The sequence below is a fragment of the Mobula hypostoma genome, chromosome 2, assembly GCF_963921235.1.
Source record: "Mobula hypostoma chromosome 2, sMobHyp1.1, whole genome shotgun sequence".
NCBI lineage: Eukaryota > Metazoa > Chordata > Chondrichthyes > Myliobatiformes > Myliobatidae > Mobula > Mobula hypostoma.
In genome coordinates, this window is record NC_086098.1 from 187240752 (window position 1) to 187258052 (window position 17301).

The 17301-nt window shown below is 40.0% G+C and overlaps 1 protein-coding gene across 3 annotated transcripts in view; it reads left to right on the forward strand.

The window, feature by feature from the left end:
• LOC134342750 (homeobox protein TGIF2-like) overlaps positions 1-6787 on the forward strand; it is a 54517-nt gene extending 47730 nt beyond the window's left edge. For all 3 annotated transcript variants that reach the window (XM_063041261.1, XM_063041260.1, XM_063041262.1), the window contains exon 3: positions 4631-6787. In XM_063041261.1, coding sequence (XP_062897331.1) covers positions 4631-5155 — 525 coding nt within the window. In that variant the 3' untranslated portion in view covers positions 5156-6787. The remainder of the gene's footprint in view (positions 1-4630) is intronic.
• Positions 6788-17301: the final 10514 nt, after the last annotated feature.

A 17301-nucleotide genomic window follows, 5' to 3' on the forward strand; every position in this document is an offset into this window, starting at 1 on the left:
ACAAACTACTATTTATCTGAGTCACAAATTCTGTATTTAGATGAAATATAGAACAAGGTAGAACACTGTCAATGCCACTACAGTACTATAAAACTATTAGTTCCTAATAGTCATTGACTTAGGAATTTATCCATTGTACACTGCCACATTCTTTTGATTGTAAGTGAACAAAATGAGCACTAGTGTAGATTATGGACTGCATTCATACAATGCTTTTGATGACTGCATCCTCCAAATCGTCATTTTCATTGTAACATTCAAGATGATTGTTAGTACCTTCAAATCGTAGTAGGTTCTAACTTGTTGAAGTAGTGAAATCATTTCATTTTAATTCCCAGATGTTTCTGGCATCTTCAAGCTTGAATGTTTGAAACTGCAGTGTGCAAAACAATACTGAATTGTCTTACTGCTTATTTCTTGCCCACTATCAGTGACAAAAATTGCTGCTTTTTGAACACAAACATAGGCAACTGACATTCTTTAAAAAACGTTTACTCTAAGCACGCTGTAGTGTCCTACGGCCTCTCAAGTGCACATGTCTGACATTAGTTATACACCATTCGCTAGTAGCCTCCTGTCCCAAATAAAACAAATGGAATCTTCGCTATTTTCTCGATTAGCTTTTGTTCTTTTAAGAGTTGTCCCGTGCCCTGATTAACTGTTGGTCCATTAACCGGAATCCACTGTATATTTCTTATTGTAATTTAGTCTGTTTTTCTATACTGTGGTGTTGCCACAAAGCAACAAATTTCAGAACATATGTTAGTGATAATAAACCTGATTTTGTTTCTGAAACTAATTGAAAATGCTTCTTAAACATTTTTTCCAGAAATGCTCCAATATTTACCTTTATTAGTATTCTCTTTCTTAGTAAAGTCAAACCAAAGGGTTAAATTATTTTCAAATAAATATTAGTACCTGCACTTAGAACATGTATGAAACCTGAAGTCAGTCTTAACTTTAAAAACCCGGAATCTGACTTCTTCATATCAAACATTAATTAGTAAGTATGGTTTAAGTAAGAATAATTGGTTTAATGGGTTAGGAAATACTTTTCTACTTTGGGTTTCAAGTCTGGTGCAGACTAACGGGATGAAATTTGCCTAGTCAATTGGTTGCAGAACCTGTGTCGAGTGAGTTAGGGAAATCATAATTTGTTTGCTAATGGGCTATTGCTCAAAGGATAAAACTGTCTCCAATTTGGTATCAAAAACAAATTCACAGTTGGAATGGTTAGAGCATTACAGGCAAGGGAAGAGAAAAATTATAACACGAGTTCTCCTTATACCTACCATTGATTGAGCTTTCCTGAATCGGAACCTGAATTTCCTGCTTGAGCTTCTATTTAAATTCACTCATTTTCAGGCACTCCTTACCTTTTTCATCCACCCTAATTTAATGTTTTATCTTATCAACATTCCTGTCTTTTCCTTTTCGCTGCCTGAAGGACTTTGAGTTAGAAAGGTTTAAGGCAAATAGAGGGTTCCTTGGTTGGCATAGATGTGTTAGGCCTGAGGACCTATTTTGCTGTTCTGTAACTTGGTGAAATACAGCATTTTACTGCATTAAACACCTCATTCAGATTATCAGAATGCACTTCATCGAATTTTGTGTGGCAAGAGGAAGATATTTGCCTATTCAAAACTTGTACCTGGCCTGAAAATCCTTGATGCATTCAAAGTGAAAGGTAACAAATCCTCTGATGCAATGTCTATCAATAAGCTTTCGTCTCTACAAAGAACACTTTAAGTACAGAACATCAGGACTGTGCGGAGGAGGGGAAAAGAAGTGACTTCATTTCCATTGAAACCTTGGATTTTTTTTTGTTCTCTTTTATTGGTGAGTCTGCCCCAGAGTATAAACACTGCTTTTTCAACAGAGGAAGTACTGTCTTCAAAAGCCAAGGCCTACCAAACACAGATGTGGTGTTAAGTTTCCCTCTAATTCCATCTCCGTGGTAATGAATATCTGTTAATTATGTCTCTTCTGGAGATGAAAGGGAACACCCTCCAATTTCTTGTTGGAAATGTGTGAAAAAATCATCTTTCAAATAGCATTGTGTTTTGTGGCTAAAATTCAAAGGTGCATTACTTTTCAAGATGGTAGATTTTATTTCTAATGTGGTTAAGATTGCAAGTGAATGAGAGATTAAAGTTTCTTCAGCCATTTTGTTTTGATTTGGTGCCTTTAAATCAAATGTTGTGTTGACCTTGTTTTGTGTAGACAGGGAATGATATATAACCAGGAGAGTGTAACTGGATGTTGCAAGATTTTTTTTTGAATTTCATCAAAGTGGTATGTTGGAATTTCCCTTCCAAATTCCTGATTGGCAGCCAAGACAAGCATCTAGATTTGGCCAGTTAACAAAAATCACAAGTTGTTTTTACGTTTTAGTTTGAGTTCCAAGATCTGGTTTCCGCTGCTTCTGCTGTTAAATTAGTTTTCTGTGGTCCTGGAGAGTTGTGTCTGCTGTGGAAAACAGGTTGAGCAGTAAACACGATGAAACGACCCTAAATGAAAGGAACAACATAAATGGATCCCCAGAAGTCGAAATTCCCCTCCCCCTCCAGTGATTCCTGGTGTGTGTCGGTGTCTTCTTTCCTATGATATAAAATCGTGGTGTCAGTCAGGCGTTACAACACATAACAATGAAATTATAAGTTGTGAAAAACTGCTGAATATTTAAACAAAAAAATTCCAAAGATTAACAAGACTGGTCATACTGGGGGGAGAAACCAGGATCAGAAGATTCCTTTGGTCGATTATTTTGAAATATTTAATCGTGAGGCCATGCCCTTTAACTGCACGTTCTGTAATTCTGAGCCGTGGATTGCTTTGCGTATTTAGACTTCAATCTTAGTCAGTTTTTTTTTAAATTCATCTTCCCGTCGCTAATTGTGCAAGAGATTTCTTACATCTGCCTACTCCAGTCATTGCCACCCTCCCCCCACCACTCAGTGTGCTTTGTGTAACACATTTACGTTGCTCAGTCCACATTTGAAGGGCCATAATGGCAATTCCTTCAGCGCCGGTTTCAAGTTACACAACCTGATCAGTGTTTAGCAGGCACCCATGCTGTCACGTGCTCCGGGAGAGGCAAACTCTTTCCACATCGCTGCCTATTTACAAGGGCTTTGTCTGGGTTACAGCAAATACAAAGATCCATGCGGCGTGGATGGGTGTTTTAAATTGAAGGTAAACTTTCAGAAGAAAAGAAAAAATTCTTCCAAAATGCCTGCCTTCTTAGATCAAACCTTACCACGCCGTGATAAATGGAAATTCCTGATCTCCTGTACGAAAGTGTGCGGACATACAGAGTTGGTCTAATTCAGTTTCATCAGCAAATTACGAAGGAGCTTCTCCCCTCCCAACAACACACTCAAAATGCTGGAGGAACTCAGCAGGCCTGGCAGCTTCTATGGCAATGAGAGTAGTCGACGTTTTGGACCGAGACCCTTCCTCTTTCCGCCCCCCCCCCCCCATATTGCATTAGCAAGCAATACAAATTAGAAGGGCGGTGGGGGGGGGGTACAGGAAAGCAGACTGACCCCCACCATCCCTTCTTGCTGCTGCCAATTGGAAGGAAGTACGGGAGCCTTAGCTCCCACACTACCAGGTTCAGGAATGGTTTACCACACTACAGCCATCAGGCTCCTAAACCAGGGTGGATAACTTCACTCAACACTGAACTGATTCCACAACCTATGCAGTCGCTTTCAAGGACTCTACAACTCATGTTCTTAGTATTATTTACTTAATTATTTTATTACTTTCTTTTTTGTATTTGCACAGTTTGCTTTCTTTGCACATTGTTACTCTTGTTTGGTTGTAGTTTTTCATTAATTCTATTCTACTGCTTTGTTTTACTGTGAACATTCATCAAGAACATGAATACCAGGGTACCATATGGTGATATATAGGTACTTTGATAATAAATTTACAACTTTAAAGAGGACAGGAGACACTAGAGACAGCCAATGCTAGAATCTCAGAGCAATGGGGATAGTCGCTGTTTCTGTTCAGGAGGAAGGGACATATAATGGAGCATTCAGCGAAACACTTGCAGTGCCAGCGAACCTGATTCAATTCTGCCGCAGACTAAGGAGCTTGTACATTCTCCCTGTTACTGCGTGAGTTTCCTCCCACGTTCCAAAGATGTATAAGCTATGAGGCTGATTGGTCACGTGGGTACAGTTGGGTGACTCGGACTCATTGGGTCGGTAGGGCTTGTTAGTGTTGAATCTAAATAAGAAAGCTAAAATAAATAAACAGAGTTTATTTTATTTTATTTTATATTTATTGAACTTTATACAGCCTTTCCGTGCATAGCAAGCACTTAGAGACCCATGATGGGTTGGTTTGGCTTCCATTGTTAAAACTGCAGAGCAGTAAGTATTATCATTTTTTAGTCAAAGACACTGGAGTAGAAAAGTGAAATTTTGTGAGTGGATATCGTATACAAAACCTGATGATTGTACAGGTGTTAGGTCACAGAATCTGCCATTTCCAAATGCACTGAGGCTTGTAGTATTGATGAATCTGACATTGACATTATTTACAGTAGTTATTTTACATGCAGCTACAAAGTTAATGTGCTAAATAATTATTTGTCCTTGCTTTCAAACTTAAGGTTTCCAACTGGTTCATCAATGCAAGGAGGAGGCTTTTGCCAGATATGCTGCGGAAGGATGGAAAAGACCCCCACCAGTTCACCATTTCTCGAAAGAGCAAGTCCTCTGAACTGACCCCATCGCGAAGAACGGGTGGACCAAGCCTACTGGAGAATTCCAGTTCAGCTGCAGCCTCCACTCTCTCACCGGCATCCGTTCGGCCGTCGGTCATCTGTCATGCGACAACATCCGTGGCCAAGGACGTGCCTTTACTCTTCTGCCCAGACTCTGGAAATGACAGTAAGAAAACCTCAAAACTAACTGACCAGAAGTTAGTTCAACCTCTGTTCAACACTGATAACCCCACCGCCTTGGTGATGTGCACAGGTTCGGCTAGTCCTAACAACGGACTGTTCAACACACCTCCACCCACTCCACCAGAGCTCCACCAGGACTTCAGTGGGTTTCAGTTGCTGGTGGACGTTGCACTCCAGCAAGCTGCTGAACTGGAATCCCAGAAACAGAACATCAAGGTTTCATCTTAAATACACAAGACAGACAAATTTGCTAAAAGGGAGTAGAATTGTAGATATTTGAGAAATCGTGTCAGTTGGTTTTAGTCTGTGGATGGGCGTTGATGGTTGATGCTGAACACAGTTGTAAAATCCATTTTGGACAAACAACTATTAAAATGCTTTTCTCCTGTTTGGAGAAGAGACTGCTTAAAATTTGCCCACTGGAGCTAAATTTCTCATGGGTGAACAGTTGATTGTATACCCCTGAATTGAAGGGTTGCAATAATTATATCTATTAGTATTCTCAGAGCCTCCATTGTAGCTTTGCACTGCAGCCTGTAGATTCTGGAATTTCATCATAGTAAGCATTATTAGCATTCTGTATTTTTGACTGCAGACATAAATGAGCTGTACTTGTGCTTCAGAGAACTGCAGGTCACCCAAATCTTAGAAGTTTTTCGTTAATTAACCAGTGTGATCACTGTTCATGTTTAAAGATTTGGGCCTAAGGTAGGGTTTTTCTCTCCCTCTGCATGGATGCAGATAGAGTGAGTATAGAACAAAAGGAGCAGCATTGAGACGACCCACCAACAAGTGGATCACCAGGACTGGAAATTCTGTGGCACGTTCATAAGTCCTCAATACGTGTACAAAGTGTCTGAATCATAAAGACACTAGTAGAATATTTTTTCATTTGTATATAATGGATCTTTACTACTGAGCTGAAAAAATGGTAACTTTAAATTGTGTTTCTGTTAGAGGAAAATTATAAGATTAAAATGGAATTTTCTTTAACTTACTACTTAATAGATTATGATATAGTAATGTGACGTTAGTTCAGAGATATTCATTTGTAACTTTTGAATACAGAACTATTAAGGTAAACATTTCTGTTTGTTAGTTCTTTGTGAATGTAGCCATCGTTTGATTTTTTAATTTTTTTTAATGTAGTACATTATTAAAGGTGATGTGAGACTTTTTATAACAATAGTCATAAAATCATCTATATGGTAGTCTGGGATTCAAATAAATTAACTTTACAGATTCTAAAATGTCACACACCACAGTTATGAAAAAATTTGTATTGTGCGGAAGTCTTGATTTAAAAATCAATATAGGAACCAGTGACTTTTAATATCCAAGTCACTCAAGTTGACCCTTGCAGACCAAAATACTACAAGTCTCCAGTGTGTGGCAGTGGTTCATTACAAATTTGGAACTGTTTTTCAGACAAACCCTTACTGCAAACTGCATGGAGAAAGCCTTTTGTTGGCAGACCATTTACTTTTGATGTGGGAGCTGCAGATCTTCGCATTGTACACAGCCCTTTACTGTAAATTGCATACAGGCTCAGCTGTGTGCATGTGGTTCTACAAAATAGCTTTACATAAATGCTATTCATGTCAGAGGCTTTAAAGATTTGGTTCAGTGTTAATGCAAAAAGGGCTTTGCAGATCATGTATATAACTGAGAAAATGCAAATGTGCCTTATGATGGTGGTGTATGTTTTTTTTGTTATTTGAAGGGACCACCCAACTTGTCCAGTCTTCAGTTTCAATCTGTGCAATATTTAAAGGAGTTCTTTCACTCCATTCTTTGTCTTACAGGAACATTGATCATATCTGTGAATTTTTTAATACCACTCTAATAAAAATTTGACATTTGATAATTGTGTTTTGTAATTATTGGTGACAAAATTCAGGCTTGGGCATGTGCTTCAATTTCCTGGACGAAGAACCACACAGAGACAGTAATATACAGAATGTGAGTGCCTGGTGCGTTGACACACATACACGTGCACGTTTGTTTCCAATATGGAGTTTACTGTGTTTCTAAATTTATGTTGAAAGCAACATAATCAGGAAACACCATGTTTAAAATTGGTTCTTCCTGGCAATTAGCTTCAATCAGAAGGTTGTACTGCCTTCCCCCTAAGATGCATCCATCGGGACCTGATAATACCAGCAAAGGCAAAAGTATAAAAGCAGCAGTAATCTCTCCAGAGTTTACAGCAAAGGTAGAAACACGTTATTTTCCCATATACACAACATGTTCTGCAGTGAGGGCAAATTTGAAGGACTGATCAGATTCTTTTTCTGAAAGTTATGGTTACATCCAATTTAAGCAAACTTAGTAATGACAGTTATGTGCCCAGCCTTTCCACTTGGAGCAAACCAAAAGTATACACAGAATAGCAATGGAAAACGCACAGCTCCACCATTGTTGACGGAAATTTTAGAGGATGCATTATTAGAGTAATACAATTATTTATTAGGCCAGAATAGTCTTGTAAAGATACTAATCAAAAACAGCATGTTAACAATTAACTGAGCTGGCATTCTTCTGGAAATATTAATTCAACAAATATTTGGGAATGCTGAAAAATTGTCAGCAATATTTAACTACAGTACTGTAGATGTTAAGATTGCTTGCTACCTATTTTGGAGAAACCTTTCCTACTTGTCTTTTCAATGCACCAACATTAGCAAACTGACTTTGCAATTCACTTTCGAGCCCAAAGTTAGTGTTTGACTGATGGAAACAGACCTCCGGTAATACAAGCAAACCTATAATAAAGCTCTGTTCACTGTTGATATCATTTTATACCATTGAGGAGAAAGATGAAACAATTCTCAGAAATATCAGAATTTTGGAAAAAAGTACCACATCTATTAGAATCCCATTAAGGCATAAATAAAAATTAAATACTTTCAAAGGATTGATCCCATGATTGGTGACAGAAGGAGGCAGGAAAAGAGAACCTAAGACTATTGTAAACCACAAGTGTTTCACATTTCAGTCTTTTGCACATTGGGCTTTTATTTTAATGTGATTATATAAGTGTTTTATCATAATCTTCCTCTTCTCCACCCACCCTTCCAGCAGCTGAAATATGATTATCTGGATTCCCGTTGCAGCTGTCACTTAGCTAATGTACATGCTTGATGGAGCGAGAGACGGACTCTCGGTAGGCTCAGGCTAATCTAGAAATGATGTAATAGCAGCGGTTAGCGTTTAAATCATATAGCAGATGTTTATTTTTTAATCCTATTGCAGGAAGTAATGGCTGAGGCAACAAATTGCTTTCAAGGGTTTCAAAGTGAGGCCACACTGAAGAACAGATTTTTGAATTGGGCATTATATTAGTTCTGAAGTGCTGACTTCATGACAATTTGGATTAGTAAATAAACAACGGGTAAAGGAATCACCCAAAGTGTTTTGATTAACAAACAAATTACAAATATGAAACAACATCACCTGAAGTGAGGTGACAACTAGAGCAATGTTCATGGGACCTTTCCAGCAGCTGAATCGGAGGACAAGCCTTTCAGTGCTGTTACGAGCTCTTCGAATGTTATTTATTTAATTTATGTAATTTATTTTAAAGATCTGATTCCCTGTCTGTTAATTTAATTTCTCACTGCCATTATCCTCTTTTCTCAAAGTAGCTGACATCCAGCTGGCTTCCAGGCAAGGCAGTTTCAGCCGAAATTTCCAAATTTCAAATCAAAGATGAAAGGGCAATTATTCAGTCACACAGTCATACATCCACTCCTGATGGATGCACAGACTGGAAAATTGCAAGTCTCCTCCATCTCCCCCAGATCATCCCACTCATTATTGCAAGGGAAGTCACTGGAACCACACATTTGCGGAAACTAGGGAGCTTTATATAATATCTTTGACATTGTACCAAAGTACTTTGCAACTAAGGTATACTTCAGAACTCTTGTAAATATGGCATTCAGTGTATGCACAGCAAGTTCCCATAAACAACAGTGATAATTACCAAATAATTTGATTCCAGTGAAAAATGGTTGCGTGATAAAGATCAACCGGGTTTTCAGGAGTAATTCATCTGATCTTTGAGATGTGCCATTTCATCATTTACATCCGACTTGGATAGCAGACGGTATTCTGATCTGGCATCTCAATGCGGCATTGTTGTGGTATTGTACTTGACTTTCAAAGATTCAAAGTATGTTTATTATCAAAGAATGTTTAAGTTATACAACCTTGAGATATGTCCGCTGACAGGTAGCCACAAAGCAAGAAACCCGAAAGAACTCAATTAAAAAAATAAAGCCCAACCCCCAATGCGCAGAGAAAGAGAAAAAAAACACAAATTATGCTAACAATAGAAGCGAGCAGGAACAACAGCATTCCAAACCAAATTGAGTCCTTGGATCCAAATCCCCGAAGTAGACCCAAAGCTTTGGTATTCAGTTCATCTGATTATCAGGGCAAATTGTTGCAATGTTTGCTGATTTTCATGCTTAAATCTATGCATTAAATCTATGTTTACCCGAATCAGAGGTGAGACTTACAGGAAGAGATGTATAGCTGAAGCTTAGAAAATTTATAAGTCTACTTTATATGTCTGTCATTGATGCTTTAATTAAAATGTTACCATGTTCAGCATAAGCAGAATAAACAGCAAATATAAACCACCTTGAGAGGGTAAAAAGCATTTTGAGAGATTACTTAGCAATGGTCAATGCACAAGGAATTTTAACTCATTACAGTTTGCTAATTTTGCCAGCTGTAAATGATTTATTGATTAATATGCATGGACTGTTCATTGCCATAATGTTTAGATGGGATCACATCCAACTGTTCATTCAGAATGTTTGGAGATAATTAACTGGGCCAGCAATCTATGCAGTTATATGTGCTGTGAAGGGGAAAGCCAGTGATACTACTACATGTTGCATAGTAGTATTTGTACAGTTGAATACCAATTTGAATGGATAAATGATGGAGTAAAAATGTATTGATATTGCACTTTTATATAGTCAATTATGCTGAGACATTCTTTATTAGCAATATTCTTTTTAAATAGACAAGGATAGGTGAGCAAGTTTTTGGTAAGGTAGATTATGATTATTCCAGAACGAGGGGTCACAGTTTGAGGATAGAGGGGAAGCCTTTTAGGACCGAGATTAGGAAAAACTTCTTCACACAGAGAGTGGTGAATCTGTGGAATTCTCTGCCACAGGAAACTGTTGAGGCCAGTTCATTGGCTATGTTTAAGAGGGAGTTAGATATGGCCCTTGTGGCTACGGGGGTCAGGGGGTATGGAGGGAAGGCTGGGGCGGGGTTCTGAGTTGGATGATCAGCCATGATCATAATAAATGGCAGTGCAGGCTCGAAGGGCCAAATGGCCTACTCCTGCACCTATTTTCTATGTTTCTATGATGTTAGTTGGTAGTGGAGGGAACTCCAGTGCTAAAGGCAGGGCTGCTAAAAAGGGGAAGGGGAATGAATGATGCGAAGTTTGCATAAGGCCCTGGATGCTGGAACACAGAAATGGGGAGGCTTGAGCCCTGAATGGATGCCAAAATCTGTAAGTGGAAAATGTTGGAATTAATTCCAGGAGTCACTGCAGGCTTGCAGACAGGAGAAAAGATGGAGTGGGATTTGGTGTGAATTAGAACTTGGGCTGCAGAGATTCATGCAAGCTTATCTTGGAGAATTGGAAAGATTGGGAGGCCAGCCAGGAGATAATTGGAATAGTCAACTCCAAAAGGTAACAAAGCCACATGTGATTAATTATCAGACAAATGCCAGCTGACAGCCGCCAAGTTTATTTTGCAAACAACAGGAATTCTGCAGATGCTGGAAATTCAAGCAACACACATAAAAGTTGCTGGTGAACGCAGCAGGCCAGGCAGCATCTCTAGGAAGAGGTGCAGTCGACGTTTCAGGCCGAGACCCTGCGTCAGGACTAACTGAAGGAAGAGTGAGTAAGGGATTTGAAAGTTGGACGGGGAGGGGGAGATCCAAAATGATAGGAGAAGACAGGAGGGGGAGAGATGGAGCCAAGAGCTGGACAGGTGATAGGCAAAAGGGATACGAGAGGATCATGGGACAGGAGGTCCGGGAAGAAAGACAGGGGGGTGGGGGAAGAAGAGGATGGGCAAGGGGTATATTCAGAGGGACAGAGGGAGAAAAAGGAGAGTGAGAGAAAGAATGTGTGTATAAAAATAAGTAACATATGGGGTACGAGGGGGAGGTGAGGCATTTGCGGAAGTCAGAGAAGTCGATGTTCATGCCATCAGGTTGGAGGCTACCCAGACGGAATATAAGGTGTTGTTCCTCCAACCTGAGTGTGGCTTCATCTTTACAGTAGAGGAGGCCGTGGATAGACATGTCTATTAATTAATTAATTAATTCCACATCCCATTCCCATTCTGACATGTCTATCCACGGCCTCCTCTACTGTAAAGATGAAGCCACACTCAGGTTGGAGGAACAACACCTTATATTCCGTCTGGGTAGCCTCCAACCTGATCGCATGAACATCGACTTCTCTAACTTCCGCTAATACCCCATCTCCCCCTCGTACCCTATCCGTTATTTATTTTTATACACACATTCTTTCTCTCACTCTCCTTTTTCTCCCTCTGTCCCTCTGACTATACTCCTTGCCCATCCTCTGGGTCCCCCCCCCCCGTCTTTCTTCCCAGACCTCCTGTCCCATGATCCTCTTGTATTGGCTCCATCCCTCCCGCTCCTGTCTTCTCCTATCATTTTGGATCTCCCCTTCCCCCTCCAACTTTCAAATCCCTTACTCACTCTTCCTTCAGTTAGTCCTGACGAAGGGTCTCGGCCTGAAACGTCGACTGCACCTCTTCCTAGAGATGCTGCCTGGCCTGCTGCGTTCACCAGCAACTTTTATGTGTGTGACAGCCACCAAGTTTATTTTATGGTAATAAAAGATAACCGCCAAAAGTCAATGGATTAGTTTTAATGTTTTGAGTTAAAAATTAACATCTACTGTTATTATTTAGATATTGAGCAGAAAAAAAGATATCTACAGCTACTGTCTATGTTCATAATTGTTCTATTTCTGTTCTGATTTTAATATATGGTTAGTCTGAGCCAGAACTGATGGGATGGCCATCTTCCTATCAATCATGGCATGGTAGGCTAGCATAACACATTACAGTACCAGTGACCCAGGTTCAATTCGCACTGCGATCTATAAGAAGCTTGTATCTTCTCCCAGTGACTGCGTGGGTCTCCTCCTGCAGTCCAAAGATGTACCAGTTGATAGGTTAATTGGTCATTATAAATTGTCTTGTGATTAGACTGCAGTCAAATCAGGGGTTGCTGGGCAGTGTAGTGTGAAAGGCCGGAAGGGTCTATTATGCACTGTATCTCAATAAATAAAAACTAAAAATAAATAAAGAGAAGATAGATTAGGATGCTGAACATGGTGACAAACACTCTTTATTCTGTCTGTCTTGATATGTTACTCCGTGCATTAGGCAAAAGTGCCTTTTAGTTCATATAACAGAAGTTGCACAATTGAGAATGGCTAAAACCAAAGAAATGTATGGTGTGAAATCCCAGAAAGCAAATATTAGGTCAAGTAAGACTGTGGTACATTATACATGCTTAGGTTTAACCACACGTATTCATAATTAGTGTTAACCAAGTGTTAAACTTTGTTTTATTTAACAGAACATCCTCATGGAAAAGCAAAATCCAAATAAAGAGTTTGAAATTTTTTGTTTAGATGTAAGCAGAATTAATAAATCCGGGTATGTTTTTCATCAACCAAGTTACTTTATCAAAAAAGTGCAGTCATTAATATTAGTTTGAACAATTAATCAGCATTCAGTTGTGCATGTTAGATCCCCAGTAAGTTCAATAACTTAATCAGGAACCACACTTTTGTGAGGACTTTATCAAGTTAACTGTTAAATCAATGGAACTTTGTTAGATATACACATAATAATCACAGAAATCATCACTCTAAAATAGCACTGATGATTAACGTCTATAAATAGATTATTGAGGGTATGGTGCCATTTACTCAGACCTGTCAAGTTTGACTCATTTTTATTTAAATAGTTAAGATGTTTAACATGAAAGGCACCATATATATGACTGCCTGTTTTTTAATCCCTAGCACTTAAAAAAATAAACACAGGTCTGTATAGCTAAATCTGTTTTCAATTTTTTTTTGATCATCAGTCTCAATATTTCTTTAGTGCTGACAACTCAACTTAACAAAACCCGCACTGAGTTCTAGTACCAGGCATAGTCCTGGGCTTGGTGGAAAGTTGTACTGTACTAAAGCACTAAACACCAACAGTACACTGGAGACCAAATAACTGCCTGTAAGTGAAATTGCATTCAGGCCAGCAGAATATCAAGCATCTTCACATCTCAGAAAGGATGTCTTTGTCCATAGTTTCACTTGAGAATCATTGACGTATACTACAGTGGATGACAAGATCATTAAAAGTTGCCATGAGGTGCCTTTGTACATTCAGTTTTGGAATGAAAACAATGGATTGTAATTTAATGATTTCGCTCTGAAAGCAAGTCTTACTCTAAATACTATATTGAAGCATTACTCTTCAAACAGCCAATAATTCTAACTCAGTGGGACAAATGTACAAAAGTGTACTTCCTTAGTCATATCTGCCAGGAGTGCCTTGCAGAGGACCAAGGTGCACCATGGGAACATGACATCATAAAAGTCTCTCCATGAAAAGCCAATACCTTGTGGCTTGTCCTGGCTAATTAAACAAGAATGTGGCTGCAAGACACACTAGACTGCCTTTCATCAACCATACCACTATACAAAAAATGCTTGTGGTAATCTTCTGTATCATAGACTCATCTCACTTTCATAACTAGTTCCATCCAAATGAACTCGTTGTGAGCACTGACTCACCACTCAGATCTCCATATTTTAAAAGAAAGTCTAGTTTTATTGGTATGCATCTGTAATTTAGAGTTGGTAGAGTTACAAGGTCATTATTCCCAGTACAGAACAGGAAGTGTACATTCACAAGTCTCTTTGACACTCTGATCATAAATGGAGATTTAAAAAATGTCAAAAGTTTCTTTTTTTGTAAACTTTCATTGGATCTATTCTTTTGTGTCAAGCAGCACCACTATTTCCCACAAAATCCACAAGATAAAACAGAACTCAGCTGTGTCTAGGACTTCAATGGCATGTTCATATCTGCAAACCACTATCTGATCAGCATTCTTTTTTGCTGCCGTAATCAAAACTATCTCCAGTGCCGGATTGATCTGTTCAGGTTGTTTTTTTTTTGTCAAATTGGTTATTCAATGTTGCTTTGGTTATAGAATCACAGAATAGTGCAGCACAGAAGGAACTTTTACTGTATCCCAATGTGCTCCTGATTGTGGCAGGGTTTACATGGTATAACAGGCCACAAAATGAAGCTGGGCAGCGCCTCTGACAACAGCACATCCCTTCCCGATAAGCTTAATACATTCTATGCATGTATTGAACAGAAGGCAGTAGGTAATGTCATTAACATCCTACCCCGCCCCTGGCAGCCTACATTGCAAATGAACCCACAGTCGCTGTTGCAAGTCAGACTATTCTTCCGGAGAGTGAACTCGCTGAAAGTGTCTGGCGCAAACGGTGTTCCCCGGCCATGTCCTTAGATCCTGGTGGGGTTATTTGCAGATATTTTTTAACCTCTTCCCACTTCAACCTAACATTTCCACCTGCATTAAGGACACCATTGTCACCTTGGTACCCAAGAAAACAAGTAAATATACTTTGACGACTATTGCCCAGTGGCTCTGATATCAACCATCATGAAGTGCTTTAAGAGGCTGGTTATGGCATGTATTGACTCCAGCCTCCCAGCCAACCTCAACTGACTGCAATCCACCTACCTCCAGAAACTCTATGGTGGACACCCTAGCCCCACACTCATCTCTAGAGCATCTGGACTGTAATCACACCTTTGTTTGACCACTGTTTATTGACTGCTGCTCCTGCTTCAGTACTGTAATTCCAAGCAAATTTATCATCAAGCTCTGAGACCTAGGAGTCAATAACTTCCCTCTGCAACTGCAACTGGAACCTCAACTTCCAACAGACCACAGTCAGTAAGGATGGGCAGCAACATCTCCACCATGATTATTCTCAATACTGATGCTCCACAAGGTTATGTCCTTAGCCCCTACTCTACTCCCTGCAGACTCATAGTTGCGAGGCCAGATTCTGCTCTAACTCCATCTGGGGTCCACGGGCCCCTTGCTTAATGGTATTGGTCCATGGCATAAAAACCATTGGAAACCCTTGATCCACAGGTTTGGAGATGATACAATCATAGCAGGCTGTATCTCAAGTAACAATGAGTGAGCGTAAGAGGAGGAGAAAGGGGGCTTAATAGCATGGCGTCATGACAATAACCTTTTCGTCAAGGTCAGCTAGACAAAAGAACTGGTCACATGCTCCTCTCTACATCGGTGGTGCTGAGCTTGAGAGTTCCGAGTTCCTAGGAGTGAACATCACCAACAGCCCGCCCAGGTCCGACCCCAGAGATACCATGGCCAGGAAGCTCACTGATGCCTCTTTTTCCTCAGGAGGCTAAAGAAATTTGGCCTGTTCCCATCAACTCTTACTAATTTTTACCAATGCACCATAGAAAACATCCTAGCTGGATGCAGTTATCTAATCTCCTATCAAATTTCTTCTTCTTCAGCCCATTACCCCTCCCCCACACACCCACCTTCCCCCTCACCTGGTTTAACATAGAACAGAACAACACAGGACCAGGCCCTTCATTCCACAATATTGTGCTGAACCAATTAAATTAGTAATTAAATGTCTAATTAAACTAATCTCTTCTGCCAACACAATGTCCATATCCTTCCATTTTCCTCACATTTATGTGCTGATCTAAATGTTTTAAATGCCTTGACATCCTTCCTATAACAGGGTGACCAGAATTGTATGCAATACAATATGCTACAACATAATTTTCTACTTGCCAAGAACTTTTCATGGTCACTCCTAGCTTTCCTAATCCTCCTTGAGTTCTTTTCTAGCTTCATTATAATCCTCAAGGGCTCTGTTTGACTCTAGATTCCTAAACTTTACATACTTTTTCTTTTTCTTCTTGACTAAATTCACCAACTCTCTTAACATTCAAGGTTCTCTTACCTTGCCATCCTTGTCATTCCTTCTTACTGGAATATACGTGTCCTGTACTCTGTGCAATTGGTCTTTAAACACCCTCTATTATTTCAAATGTGGACTTGCCCAAACACTTTGTTGCTTAATGCTCTTGTAATTTGCCCTGCTCCAATTTAATACTCTCCCATAAGGTCCATACCCTAATTATGGCTATCTTAAAACTTAGAGTTGTGGTCAGTGTTCCTTAACTGCTCACCCACTGAAAGGTCAGTCACCTGGCCGTCCTCATTACCCAACACCAGATCCATTAGAGCCCCTCTTCTTGTTGTACTATCTATATATTGATTCAAGAACCCTTCTGGATGCACCTAACAAATTGTGCTCTAGCTAAGCCTCTTGCACTCAAAAGGTCCCAGTTTTTATTAGGCAAGTTGAAGTCCACCATAATAACAACCTATTGTTATCACTCCTTTCCTTAGTCTGCCTGCATATCTGTTCCTCAATGTCTTGGTAGCTATTGAGTGGAGGCATCCGTTAGTCTAGCGAGACCATGGATCTGTGCCTGGAAAGTCTTCACTCTCCAGGGCGCAGGCCTGGGCAAGGTTGTATGGAAGACCAGCAGTTGCCTATGCTGCAAGTTTCCCCTCTCCACAACACCAATGTTGTCCAAGGGAAGGGCATTAGGACCCATACAGCTTGACACTGCAGTGTCGTCGCAGAGCAATGTGTGATTAAGTGCCTTGCTCAAGGACACAACACGTTCCCACAGCTGGGGCTCGAACTCAGGACCTTCAGGTAGCTAGTCCAATGCCTTAACCACTTGGCCACGTGAGTGGAGGAGGGAGGGGATAAAAGTACAATCCCATCAGTGTGATTGCACTCTTCCTATTTTTGAGATCTTCCCATGTATACACAGTGGATAGGCCCTCCATTATGTTCCACCTATCACCTACGAGCTTGTACTCCTTACCCTCTCCCCATCTTCTTATTCTAGCTTCTTCCATCTTCCTTTCCAATCCTGATGAATGGCCTCAGCATGAACATTGGCCATTTATCACTCTCCATTGATGCTGCCTGACCTGCTGAGTTCCTCCAGCATTTTGTTTGTCTTACTCAAAATTCCCATCATCTGCAGAACCTCTTGTACTTTTGGTATGGAGACTGTTCTACCTATAATTGTAAGAAACTACTGGCGAGAGTTGTGGATGTGATGTCACAGAAACCAGCCTTCCCTCCATGACTTCTG